Source organism: Acomys russatus, chromosome 32 (genome assembly GCF_903995435.1).
Source record: "Acomys russatus chromosome 32, mAcoRus1.1, whole genome shotgun sequence".
Taxonomy (NCBI): Eukaryota; Metazoa; Chordata; class Mammalia; order Rodentia; family Muridae; genus Acomys; species Acomys russatus.
Window position 1 is genome coordinate 26,285,769 of NC_067168.1, and position 17,969 is coordinate 26,303,737.

Sequence of the window (17,969 nt, forward strand, 5' to 3'; positions counted from 1 at the left end):
TCCTCCCTCGTGTGGACATGCGTGGCCAGGAGGATGCTTGTCCTGTCTCCGTGTCCAGCAGATCAGGGCTGAGCTCTTCATGCAGATAGTTTGTCAAGCACGTCCTGCACGTCTCTGGGGACTTTAGAGGTGATTTTAGTTGGTACCTGGGCCAACTATTTTACAACTTATTCTTTTCCTTCACTTGAATTGGCAAAAATATTCCTAGCAATCATGTGAGTAACCAAATTATCTCTTGTGTAAGTATTAAGCAGGTATTTTAGGTTAAAAAGCGCTGTTACTGGCTTGGTGTGGTGATGCACGCCTTTAATCCCAGCACTCGGGAGGCAGAGGCAGGCAGATTGCTGTGAGTTTGAGGCCAGCCTGGTCTACAAAGCAAGTCCAGGACAGCCAAGGCTACACAGAGAGACCCTGTCTCGAAAAACCAAAAACCAAACCAACCAACCAACCAACCAAACAAACAAACAAAAAAGCACTGTTCCTTAATGTTCAGGCAGCGTCTGTAAAGAGATAGCAGGGCAGGCAGTAGGAGAATGTGGTAAAAATTATGTTATTATCTGAGAAACTCCAGCCTTGGTCAATGTTCTGCCCTTAAAGGACAGTTCTTGGTCTTGCAGACATCTCTGACAGACAGATGGCTTTCCTGCTTGGATCTAGACTTACAGTCCTTCACTCATGGCCCGACACTTAGTACAGAGCAGAGTCTGCTTTGCCTCACTTTGTGCCAGGACCTGCCCTGTCACATGAGAAAATGAAGACCGGGAGATGTGATCCAGCCAGACACAGGAGTGAGTGCTAGACACTCGGGGGAGGCCGGGAAGGAATAAAAATGGGCTCAGAGTTCTGCCTTTAGGAGAAAGGAAGCTGTCTTCCTTCTCTGAGGTACCATCTGTCATCAGAAGGCCAAGAGACAGCCTCTCTTTTCAACATCACCCCTCCCCTGGCTTTGGGGTTCAAGTCACTGACTGAGATGAGAGATGTATTTTCACGACACTTTGCAAGTCTTTCCTCACCGTCCTGGGTCCTTATCTTCACACTCCCCACAAGCCCTGTGCCGGTGCTCACCTCTGCCTACATAGAGTCTAAGGGGTTCTCAATATATGGGTCGTAACATCTTTGGGGGAGGTGGTCAGTTGACTCTTTCCCAGGGGTCCCATATCAGATGTCTTCATATCAGATATTTTCATCAGGATTCGTAACAGGAGCAAAATTATAGTTATGAAGTTGAAATGAAATAATTTTATGGTTGGGGGGCTCACCACAGCATGAGGAACTGTAGTGAGGGGGCGCAGGATCAGAAAGGTTCAGAACCGCTGGTTTAGACCACGCCTCTTGTGTGGGAGCTTGCTGTGGGAAGCCTCGGAGGCCATGGCAGGTGGACGGCCAGGCTTGCACCTGTCGCTTTGCATCATGGAGAGCAAGGCAAGTTCCTTCATAGCTCAGAGTCTCCGTAAAGCAGGAGAGTGACACTGCCTGAAGATGTGTGGGTGTCATACAGACACATACAGAGAGCTTCACTTAGTGTCTGGTACACAGTAGCTGTCAGTTGTCGGCTCCTCTCCAAAGACATTTTTGACCTTGGGCAAACACTTCCTGATGAATTCAGTACCTATTTGTAAGTTTCATGGAAAGCACTTGCTCTAGCTCACTGTGATGCACTTTCTCTTCAATTCTCTCTCCATGAATAAGCATTGCTGGGCTCCCTGTCCCCTAATGGGTCCGGATGAAATGTGGAAAACAGAGGAGTGGAATCTAATTGCCTCCCTTGGGCACAACAGCCTTGGGTTGTGAGTTGAAAGGTCCTGGCAGCTCTTGATAGTTATGTAGTCCTGCAGCGACCTCTGGTGGTAGCGGTGTGTTCCTGCAAGGCCTCTCGAATTGGAGGTTTTGAGTAGTCACCATTGTGAGCAAAGTCAGCCTGGGTCCTCAGACTGGTTGGCTTACCTGATCTTCTATGATAGTGTGACGCTGAGACACTGAATATTCTTCCATTGTCTGATAAAACTGGATCTTTGTCCTAGCAGAGGGACTCATGATGTGGGGCTACTGTCAAATGTGGCTTGATCATCTTTGATGTGAGACTTTTTTTCTACATTATTTCAGTGCCCAGCACTGGCACGTTCTACAAGTCATACCTTTCTGTGTTTCTAGTCAAAAGAATCACACTGGCTACAAGGGAGGCCCGGCCAAAGACCAGGATCCTGAATATGCCACTGCCATCCAAGCCAGCAGAACCTTCTACGGCAACTCCTCAGAGCCACAGCAGCCATGGCCCTGGCCTCACCCAGGTGTCCACCCCTATTCCACGCCCCCGAGTGCATGGACCCTCCAGTACCCCTGTTTCCCCTGGGCCCGGGCTGAGGTGAGCTTTAGACTTTGGCCTCTTGTAGCATCTGAAGTGGTGGCCTCTGGCCTCAGAGAGCCTGTCCTAGACCCTTAGAGAGCTTTGCATTCTGGAGGAGGGACAGGGATAGACATGGATATAGGAAGTGCCTCAGGTGGTGTTCAACATGAGCTTCTGAGAAGAGACTGGAAATCCTTCACTTTTGGTCCAGGTGGACCTTTCCTCCCCATCCCGTCTCCCCCTCCAACCCAGGGCTGCAGTGGAAGGTGGAGCCTCAGGTATTCTGAGCTTTATGCTTTGTCTGAGAGAGGAGCGGAGTGGAGGTGGCTCTGGGCAAACCAAAAAGGCAAAGTCTTAGCTTTAAAAATGTTTTCTTTCTGGCTCATGTTCCCTTCATTTCGTCTCACAGCAGCACCCCGCCTTTCAGCTCTGAAGAGGAGCCAGAGGGAGACATTGTGCAGCATGTGTCTCTTCAGCCCCCCAAAGTTCCTTCTAGGTCAGCACCCCAGCCGAAGGACAGCTGGAGCTGGTCTGATTCTGAGACCTCAGAGGAGAGTGGCCAGCCCTCTGGCAAGGGCTCGGGTGGGCTGGCTTCCTCAGGTGAGTCCTTTTCCTGACCTAGTTTCTGTGTACCCTGGAATGGGTTTCTTTCTGTCTGTCTGTCTGTCTTTCTTTCTTCATTCCTTCCTTCCTTCCTTCCTTTTTTTTTTTTTTTTTGGTTTTTCAAGATAGGGTTCCTCTGTGGAGACCTGGCTATTCTGGACTTGCTTTGTAGACCAGGCTGGCATTGAACTCAGAGATCTGCCTTTCGAGTGCTGGGATTAAAGGCGTGCGTGTGCCGCCGTGCTCGGCTGAATGGGGCTTTCTAATTGGTACTTTTTCATTGGCCCTGAAATGCCAGGAAGAAGTTAGACTTGGGCAGGGACTATTTTGACCCCTGTTTTTGTCATTGAGCTTTCTAAATGTTGGAAGTTAGGGGAGCACTCTCACCTCTTCTGTGTCCCATGTTCTTACCAGTAGAATGGACCATCTAAGGTATCAGCTCTCTTTTGGGAGCCTATGGGACAAATAACTAGCAGAGGTAACTGGAAGTCTAGAGTAAGTCTCCACTAACAGCCTTTGGGTCACAGCAGTGCTTTATCTGTGTAGGGAAGAAACTGTTCTTTGATGGTCTCTTCAGATACAGGCAGGGATGCAAATGGTCGAAAAGGGCTTTGTAGCAATTATTATTATTATTTTTGTGTGTGTGTGGGGGGCTCACTACACCCTCATTGCTCCTAAATAACCATATGGGTTTTCTACCCCACTTCAGCTAGTATAGCTCCCCAAATAAAAGACACAGAGAACTTTTTAGATTTATAAAAGCTTTAAAACACCATACCTGGGCAGATATCAACCCTCTAAGCTAATTTGCTATTTTTCAGCTACACATCCTCAATTACTTGCCGTACTTGCCCCTGCCTAGGCTACTTCCGTTCCATCAGGCCAGCCCTCATGGCCATGTGCTCCTGGTCCATACTGCCCCATGGTGACTTCCTTCTTCTCCGGTTCCCCTTCCCCGCTTTCCCTCCCAGCTTCACGGTCCCTCTTAGAGCCCAAGCCTGAGAACCTAGGCTCCACCTACTTCCTCTGCCCAGTTACAATGCTTCAGCAACTTTATTAACCAGCTGACTTTAAATTAGGTAGAGCAAGGTTGACACAGCAAAGACTGGTGAGGATGGTGGTAGCCAGATCTTGGGGGAGGGGGGTGCCCAGTAGTTAACATTTGAATACATAACACCAGACCAACCCCCAACTTTAGGGTTTTGTAGATACTTAAGCTAAGGGTTTGGTAGTTGGAGTGAATCATTTTTTAAACTTTATGTACTTTATCTAGTAGGTCATTACGATGAGAAGTTGAACATTTGTCTTCTCAAAGTAATAGCACCTGCTCCCAGCCTTTCAGGGTTCCTTTATAAAACTATAGATGTAAGCGAGGCCTCTGGCTTAGGTTGTGTTTCTCAGCCCAGGCTGAAAATAGGGAGCTTACAGTTCTCTGGAGTTTGCAGTCTGTAAATGCTTGCTTTTTTTTTTTTTTTTAAAGATTTATTTATTTAAAAAAAAGATTCATTTATTTATTATTTATACAATGTTCTGCCTGCATGTCCACCTACACACCAGATCTCATTATAGATGGTTGTGAGCCACCGTGTGGTCGCTGGGAATTGAACTCAAGACCTTTGGAAGAGCAGTCAGTGCTCCTAACCTCTGAGCCATGTCTCCAGCCTGTTAGTGCTTGTCTTAATGGACTCTGCAATGCTTATTCATGCCTGTGGCATAATCCAAGCCTGCTAACCCATCAGAAGCCCCAGGACTAGCTTTCTGGAGGTGAGATGGTAGGCTGGCAAGATGATGAACCTGGGAGTCACATGTCTCCTGACACAGTTCTGGCTGTGTTACTCCCTGCTTGTCTTTGTCCAGTGGTTCTGGGTTCTTTGTTGTAAAATGTATAGTTTAACAAGATGATTAAAACGAGGTCAAGGAACAAAGGTAGGAATTTAATAAACATTTCTGTCTTTTTTTAAAAAGAAGATTTATTTATTATGTATACAGTATGCATCAGATCACATTATAGATGGTTGTGAGCCACCATGTGGTTGCTAGGAACAGAACTCATGACCTCTGGAAGAGTAATCAGTGCTCTCAACCGCTGAGCCATCTCTCCAGCCCTGTTTTTTATTCTTTTCTTTTTCTTTTTTAATTGGTTTTTTGAGACAGGGTTTCTCTGAATAGCCTTGACTGTCCTGGACTCACTTTGTAGACCAGGCTGGCCTCAAACTCACAGGGATCTGCCTGACTCTGTCTCCCAAGTGCTGGGATTAAAGGCGCGTGCCACCGCCGCCCGGCTAACATTTCTGTCTTTTCAAGACTCATTTTAGTTTTAATTATATGTAAGTCTGTGTGTAGACATGTGCATGTGAGTACAGATGCGTGTGAAGGCCAGAAGAGGGCGGTAGATCCCTCGAAGCCGGCGTTACAGGTGGTTGTGAGCCAACAGATGGTGACCAAACTCATCTCCTCTGCAAATGAGGTAGACACTCTTAACCGCTGAGCCACCCAGCCCCAATAGCCCCAATGACCAATCATCCAAGAGTAGTTGCAGCTCTAAAAGTCGGCAGAGGCTCTGAGCATGTGAATCCAGAGAGCCCTGTGATGTTCATGCTCTTTTTTTTTTTTTTTTTTTTTTGGCTGTCTTGGTTTACCATGAATCAGGGGCCATTGAGGATCCAAGATACTGGTCAACGCTGTTTCCTGTGTGGAATTCACAGGAAATCGCTCTTGTGACTGAAGTACCCAAGAGCAACTTAAAGGGAAGAACTATTTGGTTTTGGTGCATGGTTTCCCAGGTCCTGGCCCGTCAGTCACTGTAAGGCATCTCTGGAGCAGATCACACCCTGGCAGACAGGGATCCAGAGAAAGGGGCACAGGCAAAGGCCAGGACATTCCACAGTAACCTGCTTCCAATGTGGCCCCACCTTCTACCTTTCACCACACCTCCCAAGTGTTGCCCACTGATGAGATAGAACCCTCACGACACAACTGCCTTTGGTAACCACGCCCCGAGGCGTGCCCTGCTAAATTCCTCAGCCATTCCCAATCCGTCACACACCGCCTGACTACACACCAATCTTTGCAGTTCAGGAGTGACTCAAAAGGCTGCCTCTGCCTCAGCCGCAGCCATACTATACTCAGCACAGTGACCTTGTCAAGGCATTCTTTCTGTTTTTTTTTTTTTAAAGATTTATTTATTTATTATGTATACAGTGCACATTAGATCACATTATAGATGGTCGTGAGCCACCATGTGGTTGCTGGGAATTGAACTCAGGACCTCTGGAAGAACAGACAGTGCTCTTAACCGCTGAGCCATCTCTCCAGTCCCCTGTTTTGTTTTTTTTTAATCTTTATTTATTTTTAAATTATCAAGGCTTTAAAAAAAATTATCAAGGCATTTAAAAAAAGATTTATTTACTTATTTATTTATTATAGTGTTTTTGCCTGCATGTATACCTGAATGCCAGAAGAGGGCAGCAGATCCCATTGTAGATGGTTATGAGCCACCATAAGGTAGCTGGGAATTGAACTCAGGACCTTTGGAAAAGCAACCAGTGCTCTTAACCTCTGAGCCATCATTCCAGCCCCTATCAAGGCATTCTAGGCCTCTTGAAACCAGGCTGGTATTAACCTGGACCTTCTCTGCCTCTTTTTCCCCCTTTCGGGGAGGGGAGGTGCTAATCCTCCTTCCTTTTGACTCTCTACTCCACCTGCCCACACTGGGGCCCAGACAGAGTCCAGAGGGGCGGAGCATTCACTCGCCAGGCTTGTTCCCCTGACATGGCTACTTGTCTCCCTTCCAGCAACACTGGTGCAGTCGATGGTCAAAAACCTCGAGAAGCAGCTTGAAACTCCAGCAAAGAAGCCCTCCGGAGGGGTCAGTGTGTTCTTAAGGCCCAACGCGGCCCTCCAGAGGACTTCCACACCAGCAAGGAAGCCTCAGGTAGGACACTCGAGGATGGCCTGGCATTCCGGCTCCAAGTTTGAGGGTTCTGGGGTGAAGGGTTGGGGAACAACTGAACAAGTACCGGCTTTTGACACATCCTGAGAGGGACATGGCATGTGACGCTGTCTTCTTTGTCCCTGCCTATGTGGAAAGATGACCACTTTGGATTATTTCTGTGCTCATGTTAATGGTTAGAAAGCCCTTTGGCTCGTTGTGTAAGTTCTCTATGCCGAAGGGTTAGTTCCTCATTTCCTGTCTCCAAGAGCTTCCTGTTATGGCTGCTGTCTTCCTGTGCTAGCTTTTCCACAGTAGGCCTCTCCCTAGCTCCTTCACAGAAGACCCCAGCACAGGGCTGCATGGAGAGCACTGTCCACCAAGAACAGGCATCAGAGTGGCGCCACACAGCACAGTACATCGGAAGGGGAAATGTACACACACAGCCTTTGTTCCAACTATCCAAGGTGGTGGGTGCCTCACCATGGCTCATTCTGATGGCCTGGTGCCCCTCAGGCTGTAGCTGCTCTGGGATTTGCGGACTTAGCACTCACGTGATTGCCAGACTCTTTTCACCACCTTCTCCTACCATCTGGGAACAGCTGCTACTTTCTCTTATTTTCTAGGGTAGAAAAATACAGACCTCCTTTCAACCAAAATGGTTCGTTTTAAGATGATTAGGATGTTGCGCTGAACAACAGTGATGGAAGTGAGCACTTGTCTGTTTAGTGCTATGCTGGGGCCTCGGGCCTGCTAAGCAGGTGCTGCCATTGAGCTACGTGTCCCTAAGTCCCTCACGTTTTGTTTTATAATAACCCGTCCACCTACTTTTTTTTTTTTTTTTTTGTAATCTCACAGTGTGCTTGTCTTGTCTTGGAGTTTATGTAAGGAGGCCCAGGTTCCCCTGCTCTCCATTGAGAAAGAGCACTAATAGTCCAAAACAGACAGAGGTGCTGTCTAGGCCATGGACGGTATCTTCTTACATGCTGGGGTGAAATACATGGAGTGTCGCATGTCAAAGCCCACTCCCAGGCAGCCTGCAGAAGCTCAGGGAACCATGGATGCTAACTCCTTGCCTGGGCTCTTTCTGTAGTCTGGATGTAGCCTGGTCCCCCAAACGGACTTTAATTTTTTTCCTTGACTGCAGCCCAAACCCATTCCAGGCTGTCTTGTTGCCCACCCACCCCCAATATCCTCTCACGTTTAGTGTTTACCAGGCATCTCTGAGCACCAGTCTGTGACGAAGAGTCCTTTCCACTAAGGTGTATTTGTCTTAAGAACTTCAGAAGTTCAAGGCTCTGGGCTTCCACTTCTGTCAATGTGAGGAGCTAAAAACCTGCATGTAATATCACCGCCATCCTTTATGTTATATGCTTTATGTTACATGCTGTATTGTTTTCATTGTGGGGCCCACGTAAAGATCTCCAGGCTCTCCTTCTCCCTCTGTTGTGAATGAACACTCATGTCAGACACAGACATGATGCTGTGAGCATGTGTGTAGACATGAGAAACCAGGTCTGCACATGAACCTCTCAGGGTGCCTGCCTTGGCCTTGTTAGTATGGATACCAGAGTTGTTCCAGTCACTGTGGCCCAAGTCTCTGGAGCAGGTTTTCAGAGGCAGGGGGCTTGGAAGGCAGGACAAGGAGGCACCTCTCCCAGTTGTTTCCCCCTGAATTCCGCCCCCCCCCTCCGTTTCTGTCTTTCTTTTGCCCTCCTGCATTTATCCAAATCTGGTTTCTTCTCCTCTTCCACCTCAGCAGGTTTCAGAGGATGAGAGTGACTTGGAAATCTCCTCTTTGGAAGATCTCTCCCAGGTCCTGGACCAGAGAGGAAAGCCAAAGCCTTTGTCTCGCTCAAAGCTCCCAGAAAAGTTTGATGCCAGCCCTTGGAGCTCTGAATCACGACCCAGGATTCCCGGCTGGTGATTCTGCCTGTGTTTGCCAGAGGGCTTAGCCTCGTTGTGTCGCTGGGCTCACCCAAACGGAAGAGGCTGGTGGTCCTCTTGCTCTCACTGGCAGCCAAGAAGTCTTTGCCCTTGAAGAGAAGCAGAGCTGGAGACAGGCAGGACCTCTACCCATCCCCTGTAAGGACTGCTGTGCCAGATGGCCAGGGTCCGGGCCGCTACCCCAAAAGGCTGGGTACTAATGCGGTGTCTTGTGTAAGTGTTAGAAAAGCTGTAACATCCATCCATCTGTTTCTTGCATGATCCCTGTGTCCAGCCCAGATTGGAAGGAGTTGCTGTTTCTAAGTCTTTGGTAATGTGCAGGTCACCATGGAGATGGGTCCCGAGTCAGTTATCAGTTACCTACTCTGTGCTAGACTCTTTAGCTTTTCACTACTAAGTTGGGGGTACAGACAGAGGTAGGTGGCACAAAGGGCCAGGCATAGTAGTCGAGTGCTAGAGTGGAATGGGAGCCGGGGACAGGCTGCCTGTCCTAGTTGCATTTCTGTTGCTGTGATAAAACACTCTGACCAAAAGCAACTGAGAGGAGGAAGGGCTTGGTTGAGCTTACAATTCCAGGTCACAGTTCATCACTGTGGGAGGTGAAAGCTGTACCGCGAAGCCGGCCTACTTGCTGTTTTGCGCAGCATTACCTCTGACCGAGGAATTCACTTCACAGCCAAAGAAGCGTGGCGGGGACCCTGGAGGCTACTGCTTGCTGACTGGCTCACAGCTGTATGTACTCAGCTCGCTTTTTTTATGCAACTCAGGACCACCTGCCTAGGGATGGTACTGCCCACAGTGTGCTGGGTTCTCCTACACCCAAGGAACAGGCAAGATGATCCCTCACAGACATGGCCCTCAAAGGACTTTCTCTAATGGCACTCTCTCCTATTGGATCCTTCTCAGTTGTGACAAATTGATATTTAAAACTAACCAGGACACCACTCGACCCAGCCTAGGACAACCTGAGAGAAGCTCTCAGGATTGTGATACCTGGTAGAGCTTGTCACGGGCAAGAAGGAAGAGCAGTTTGGATGAAGCCTCTTAATCCTCGCAGAATCACGAGTTTAATTTTTGAGACCATTTCTGACATTGAGTTTTTCTTTGTTTGTTTTTTTTTTATATTGACTGTAATTTTGGGGGGTGAGGAGTTGGTATTTTTATTTTTTTATTTTTTATTTTTATTTTTTAGATTTCTCTGTGTAACACTGGCTGTCTCGGAACTCTATAGACCATGTTAACCTCAAACTCAGATATCCGCCTGCCTTCCCTCCAGAGTGCTGAGATTAAAGGTGTGCATCATGGTGGCACGCGGCTTAGATTGTATTTTTTTTTTTTTTAGTGTGAAAACATTTATGTATTATAGTGAGCATTTAAATATAAGATGTATTTACCTCTCTGTTCTTTATTATTTTTTCAAGCTTTGAGGAGATTGAAGGTGGTGACGAGGGGACAAAGCAGCTCCCACTTCAGTAGTGCCAGTTTAGGGCCTTTGGGATGCCGTGATCCAGCTGTAACCAGCCAGCCAGTTTTACTGCGGCACTTTACTCAGGCAAGGCAAAGGGGGCAGAAAGGGGATCTAGCCGAGTGCACTGTAAAGTGGCAAAAAAGAAAAGGCATGTCTTAGTCGGTGTTCTATTGCTGTGAAGAGACTCTACAGCTATGGCAACTCTTATAAAGGAAAGCATTTAATTGGGGGTTGGCTTACAGTTTTCAGAAGCTTGGTCCATTGACATCATGGTGGCAAGCATGGGCATGCAGGCAAACATGGTGCAGGAAGCAGGAAGAGAGAGAAAAGCTGGGCCTGGCTTGGGCTTCTGGAAGGTCAAAGCCCACCTCCAGTGACACACGTCCTCCAACAAGGCCACACCTACCCCAACAAAGCCACACCTTTCATATAGCACCACTCCCTGGGGATTGAGCCTTCAAATCTATGAGCCTATGGGGTCATTCTTTTTTTTTTTTTTTTTTTTTTTTTTTTTTTTAGACAGGGTTTCTCTGTGTAGCCATGGCTGTCCTGGACTCACTTTGTAGACCAGGCTGGCCTCGAACTCACAGCGATCTGCCTGACTCTGCCTCCCGAGTGCTGGGATTAAAGGTGTGCGCCACCACGCCCGGCTTATGGGGTTATTATTCAAACTACCACAAGGCAGAAACCAGGAGAGCCCAGACAAGAACACAAGGCTCTCACAGGGAGCTTCAGAGCCAGAACTGCCTACTCTCGAGTCCCCAGGTAGCTGAGCTCGCCAAGCCTTTGTAACTGCACTGTGCTTTGTCATTGGTTGGGGTGGGGTGGGGGATCCTGGGGTCCCATGAGGCCTCAGCTCAGTGTAGTTGAACCCTGCCAGCCAATTTCATTCCTCAGTTTTGAATAGCAATTTTTATCATCCTAGTAGAGAAAGCAGCCATCTTAAACACTTTTGTGTTTGCCACAAAAAGATAACATTTCTGACTCCTCATTGTGGACAATTTCAACCGTGAACAAGGGAAGGGAACAGTATGGTGAGTCCGTGTCCTCATCACTGGGCTCCAGCCATGATCAGCTCAACTCATTGCCAGTGTTGTTTTACTGATTGCCAACCGTTTCAGACTTCTTTCGACATCTGAGTGGTCCTGAAACTTGGACTAGATGGAACACAGGAAGCATGATGGAAGGAAAGCACTGGAGAGAGCCAAGGGATGTGGTGATGACGGGGTGGGTATGGGAGGGAGCCGGGGCCATATTGGTATAAAGGGAACCGTTCAGTGAGGTGAGAGCAAAGGGCTCGTCATAGACACTGGACACAGTTGGGCAGGTAGGTAGTTGTCAGCGACCCCTTAAGCCCCTCTGTCTGCAGGGAGGCAGGTGAGCCGCAACTCAGTCAGCACCAGTTTTTAAGGCACTGGGTCAAAACTTCCAGAGTCTGACCTCATGGTTTATTCTTACACATTTAAGTCCTGGAAAACTTTGTGAGAAGGTTATCACACAGCAAGGAGCACAACAAAGCTTTAGGCATAGCTACATAGAAACTCGGGCCTAGGGCCTAGGGAGGAAGGCTCTGTGATCAGCGGTCAGCGAAAGGATGGGTTGTATCAGTGGAGGATGCAAAAGCTCTGTTCAAACAAAGCCCAGGACTAGGGCCTAAACAATTCTCAGGATTTGGGGGAAATTCAGGTGGAGAATGGCTCCTAAGAGAATAGCGACAGATCACTATGGTTTGACCACTTTGATTCCAGCTTTCCAGGTCAGCAGGCAGCGTTTATTTCCTCCCTTTGAACAAACTCTGGCTGAGCGGTTGACAAGCCTGGTTCCTCCAGTGTTTTCTTTACGGTTGACAAGCCTGGTTCCTCCAGTGTTTTCTTTAAGCCCAGTCGCTGTGTGATGAGGGAGGAGGAACGGCATGTCTGGAATGGTGGAGCCTCTCCTAGATTCGGCCAACATTCACTCGGCTTGAGTGAAGTGAGGCTTGTGGTATCTCATCTCAGTCTCTCTCCACCATACCCTGACCTCACAGATGGAGCAGCAGCACACTTCTATTGCCAGCCTTCCCCGACGCATGCGCTCTGGGTACTGGCTTCCCCCCACCCCCCCACCCCCCGTGATGCATGCGCTCTGGGATCTGCCCAGTTGCCCCTGGGTTTTGTCTGCTCCTGTGGACTGCTGTATAGTCTGCTTGTAGGGGCAGCTAGAAGTGCAAGAGAACGGATGCTAGCAGGGCAAAACCTATGAGGTGGAGGAAGATAGGGGACTTATTAGGGGCGTTGACTCACATAGTGGTGGAGGCTGAGACAAATCTTGTGACAGGACACCTGAAAGCGGCAGGCTCCTGGAAGACAATGGCGTGGGTCAACGCAAGAGCTCAGACATGAGAACCAGCGGGACAGAACCAGAGGGCAGCTGCCTGTCTAAGGCCAAGGGCCTGAAAACCTGGCAGGTGCGTGTCTCAGAGGCCAATGGTGAGAGGCTCTGAAGTCTTGATGTTCAAGAAAAGGAAAAGGAGACAGAGCCAGAAAAAGGGGGATGTTGCTGGGCTGACATCACACCGAGTGCCAGCCCTTGGTCCTTGCTCACTATGAATGCTGACTGGGCCTCACAGTGACCTCTCAGGCTGGTGTGTGCATTTTAGGGCCCAGGACACCGCTTGAGTACCTTCCATCAGTCGGTGGTGCAGCTGGACTGGGACCTGGGCAGCTTGGTCCAGCAAGTCTCCCCCATCCTCATCCTTCTTTTACAGATGACCAGATGCTCTCCAGAAACTTGAGCCAACTTAGAGGTCCAGGGCTCCAGAGAACTCTCTTTGCTTTTCCTCTTGCCACCCCAGTCTTTACTCTCTTCAACCCTGGGCAGCCACTTAGTTTCTGTCTCCCTCGATTTCACTGCTCTTGGAGCATCATATAAACGGAATCATATGATATGAAGCCTTTTGTGACTAGCATTTTTTTTTTATGTTGTATGGAGTTTATTAAATGAGCATGGGGGAGGGGAGAAGGAAAGGAGAAACAGTACCCCAGGGAGAGACAGATAGACAGGAAGGGAGAGAGAGGGTAGAGAAAGGATAGAGGGGAGGGGATACAGTAAAGAACGTGACTAGCATTTTTCACTTAGCATAATGTCTTGAAGGTTGGTCCACACTAGAGCCTGTAAATGAATTTCCCACTTAAAAAAATAGATTTATTTATTTATTATTATGTATACAGTGCTCTGCCTGCATGTACACCTGCAGGCCAGAAGAGGGCATCAGATCACATTATAGATGGTTGTGAGCCACCATATGGTTGCTGGGAATTGAACTCAGGACCTCTAGAAGAGCAGTTTGTGCCCTTAACCTCTGAGCCATCTCTCCAGCCCCCAAATTTCCCACTTTTAAAAGACTGATTAATACTCCATTTTATGGGAGCTGGAGAGATGGCTCAACAGTTAAGAACACTTGCTGGTCTTCCATAGGATCCAGGTTCAATTCCCAGAGGATCTGACACACTCTTCTGGCTTCCCTAGGTACCAGACATGCAAGTAGCATGAAAGTGGCATGCAAACATACATGCGGGCAGAACATTCACACACGTAAGATAAAATGAAAAGATTAAAGATTCCATTTTATACGAATACACCACTTTATTCTTTTATTGGTGACATAACACAAAGAGATGAAACATATGATGATGGAAATGCTAATCACTCATTTTATCATCACCTTTTGTTTACATGTATTAGAGTATGCTATCGTTCATAACTATGCAAAATCATCATGATATGTTAATGAAAAATAGAAAAACACCACAAGACAGGTGCAGTGGCACATACCTGTAATCCTAGCACTCACGTAGACAGAGGCAGGAGGATCTCTGGCCTACAAAACAAATTCAGGACAGCCGAGACTACACAAAGAAGTCCTGTCTCCAACCAAACCAAACCAAATCAAAGCACGCTACAAAATTAAAATTAAAATTATCATTCTGTTTGTTAATTCCTCTGTTGTTATATGCCAAATACAGGCATATACCTGTAGTCTCATGCTCGCAGCAGCAACATTCACAGTAAAAGGCAAGAGTAACTCAAAGAAAAACAAAGGACATTTGTTTTTAAAATAGCTGTGGTGGCGTACACCTTTAATCCCAGCACTCGGGAGGCTGAGGCAGGCGGATGTCTGTGAGTCGGAGGCCAGTCTGGTCTAACAGAGCAAGGTCTAGAACAGCCAGGCTGTTACACAGAGAAACCCTGTCTTGAGAAACCAAAACCAACCAACAACCAAACAACCAAACAAAACCAAAAAAACCCCAAACAACCATTCGTTGTTAATCAAGACAAAGCACACACGAAGCCTTCAGTACTAACCATTTTTAACTTGGGAATTTGGTTTGACAGTATTAAGCATATTTACATGGTTGGGCAGCTGAGTGTCAGAGCTTTTCCTATCCTCCACAAATAACATCCTTTATTCCAGGCTTCCGGGTCATCCCCCCACCCCCGGGCTGTATCTCTCTGTGTCAGATTGCAAAGGCAAGGATGTGATGCAGGCAAGTGTAGGAATATCTTAGCAACCAGGGGCCTCACTTGACTTGAAGTATGCACACATATCTTTTCCAACAATGCACCTTGCAGCCTGTGACTCACACCTGCCACATGCATCGTGAGGCCCAGGGCTTCCTTTGTGTTCTGCCTCCAGTTGGTAGTGGCTCGCTAGTAACTGCTAGTAAATCTACCTTTGTGGTCAAACACAGAAATTAGGAAAAGTAGAACAAGCCAGCCTGGACTAGTTTGGGCTGTATACACACGCAACAAGGCAAACTGTGTCCTCAGAATAAACATGTAGGGAGAAACTCCTATTTACCATTTTAGGACTATGTCACGTTGAGCAGGCATGTGATTAAAACCCAACGCATCACTGGAAAGGATGAGTGAAGAGGATAAAGGCTTACATAGCTCAAGCCTTTCAATCAAACCAGGAAACCACCCATATTTTGCCCCTTAGCAATCTCTTCTCCTCTTGGACCCACAGAAGAAAGCTTCAAACAGAACTGGGTGCTCTTAAGCACTCTACCTCAGGCGGACTGCTGTTCTCTCAGTGGCACATCTAGGCCACACATCCGCTTTGCTTTTGAATACAACTCTTTGTGGTTTTTCTATTTGTGTGCACTTACTTCTTTAGTTTTTTGACTTTGGCTCCAAAAATCTGGAAACTATTGGCCCAGACGGAAGCGGAAGGCAGACAAAAAGCTAGGGAAAGACTTGGGTCCTGCCATCTTTTAGAGCATGTCTTCAGTTCGCCTAAGGATCTCTGACTAGGCCCCACCTCTTAAAGGTCCACCATCTCAATACTACCATACTAAGGACCATGCTTCTAACACATGGACCTTCGGGGATAAAACAAGTTTAAGCCACAGGTGTCAACCATGAACATCACCGTCACTGCCTCATAGCTACCCAAGTTCTCTGGGGAGCTCTGTCCACTCATGAAAGCGGCTCCCACTATAGATTGAGTAGAAAGGGCCAGAGGATGGGAGACTGGTCTAGGCTGAAATCCTGTCAGCCTCAAGTTTAGGACCTTTGGGAAGTTATGCAACCTTTGATTTGCATGTCTCCCAGGTGAAGAGGCTGGCCCAGACAGTCCCTGGACTGGCAGCATTCCGCCATTCCAGGAATGCCTCTGGCTTTAGAAGTTCTTTTTTTTTCCTTCCTCTTTTAAAAAGGCTAGCCAATTTACTAATTGTAACCTGAAAGTCCTTTTGATATTAAGGAAAAAAAAAATCTCTTGCTTTTTCTTTGTTCTTTGAAAAAAAAAATTAGAGCTACATCAGTTTACAAAGCCTCAAGCCTCTATTTATAATCAGCATTTATTTCATGGTTCTGAGCCCCTTTTTACAATTTTCTTTTCTTCTTTGGAGTTAGTTCTCTAGTGGTTAATGGCATACAGCTGAAACAAAATCGTTTTTGAAGGAAGTCCTTCAGGAATTATGGGTTTAGGCTATATATGGCTCGCAGACAGAATTGGGTCTCAGAAGGAGAAGGCAGCCCTCTCCTGGGAGACAGAGAAGAGTAACCAATGGTATAAGAGGGCAGTGCACAGCAGATTGGCTCCAGTGTAGCTGCTGGTTTGATGCTTGCAAGGAAGAAGCCAGAAATTGGCAGGCAGGACTCCAAAGGAGATGGTTGAAATGTGTTCAAGAGAGGCCAGTGGGGGGGCGGGGGGTACCAATTCACATAGCAGAGGATCGTATGCAGGCAGTGAGCCTTATAACCTGGGACCCATAGGGTGCATCTGGGTTAGTGTGGCTTTCGCAGGTACTGCTGGTTACAACTGTAGGGGCTTGAGTCCTTTGTCATACCCTCCTCCCCCTGAATTTGGGCTTCCAATGACTTGAAAATACCGATGAGCACAAATAGTAGTTCTGTCCAGTGTGCACAGGGACACGTGAAGCATAATTTTCTGGTCTTGTGAATGAACATTCCTGAAAAGAAGCCATGCCTGGCTGTGAAGGAAAAGCTCCTTGGAAGGAGTCTGTGTCTGCGGAGATTGATGGACCGATTGGAGTTTCAGTAACTGCGGAGGAGGGATTGGAATTCTGTAAGTTCAGATCCTATTGCTTTATCTTGGTCTTGTTTTGGCCTTCTGGAACAGACACCCCTTGCCCCATGCTGTACCAAACTAACATCTCTTGATAATAAATAAAAACCTCTTAGAAGCTATTAACTTAGCAGAGCGCTAGCTTCTGCCAATCGAAGAGCTAAGAATGTCACCAGATGGTATCTTAGGCCTACAGAATAGTACCATCTCGTGGTACCCACCTCTCTGATGTACCCACCAATGTATTTTAAACTTGCCTTGGCTTATGCTTTTCTTCATTTTGTAAAGCTATAAAAACCTCGTGAAACTGCTTCCACATTGGAACATGCAATTTGGGGGTGATCTAAATCTGTGTACCCGGGCCACGGTCACTCAAATGGCTGCAGAATAAACTATCTATTGTTCTTTTTAAGTTGAGAGTGGTGGTTTCCATGTTGACATTATATTTACACCTTAGAACTAAAGATACAAATCTAGATGGAGACGTCTACTCTCTGAACCTTTCAGCCTGCAGTTGCCGCATTCCCCAAACGGACCTCCTCCACTGTTTTTCCACACACAGCCACCTGCAGGGTGTTGAAGAGACATGCCTGATGTGCCCATTGAGCAAGGAACATCCTGACACTCTCCGCCAGGCCTTGTGACAAGTGTGAGAGCGCAGTGCCACCAGGACTGGAGGCAAGAGATGGCTCTGGTTGGAAGGGACCATTTGTGTTGGTCACTGAGTCTCAGAGGCTTTCAGAGAAGGCAGAGGTGAGACCACAGAAGGCTGCAGAGGACATGCACAGAGCCTGTGAGGGGTTGGGAGCGTGTTGTGGGGTGTCCGGGGTGAATGATGTCCATTGCTATCGGATGTTGTAGACCTGATGAAGGCTGTGAACAGAACATGGGGTTGGATGCTTGGGTTCACACATGACGGTGGGCAGACTCCTGAGTTTACTAAGCTGAGTGATAGTTGCTTAGGCCAAATAGGCATTTTACACCATTTTATGTGTCTACACACTGGGCTCTGGGCCTGGTAAACCTGCCTCTTTATGTTTCATAAGCCCATCAGGGGGTGGGAGTGGGGCTATGTTGCCACCTGGGCTTTTCCTGTCTGTCA

The 17,969-nt window shown here is 47.5% G+C and overlaps 1 protein-coding gene across 1 annotated transcript in view; it reads left to right on the forward strand.

Moving 5' to 3' along the window:
* Dzip1l (DAZ interacting zinc finger protein 1 like) overlaps positions 1 to 9,046 on the forward strand; it is a 38,584-nt gene extending 29,538 nt beyond the window's left edge. Inside the window, exons 13-16 of the mRNA XM_051140377.1 lie at positions 2,152 to 2,362; positions 2,754 to 2,944; positions 6,742 to 6,881; positions 8,641 to 9,046. Coding sequence (XP_050996334.1) covers positions 2,152 to 2,362; positions 2,754 to 2,944; positions 6,742 to 6,881; positions 8,641 to 8,805 — 707 coding nt within the window. The 3' untranslated portion in view covers positions 8,806 to 9,046. The remainder of the gene's footprint in view (positions 1 to 2,151; positions 2,363 to 2,753; positions 2,945 to 6,741; positions 6,882 to 8,640) is intronic.
* Positions 9,047 to 17,969: the final 8,923 nt, after the last annotated feature.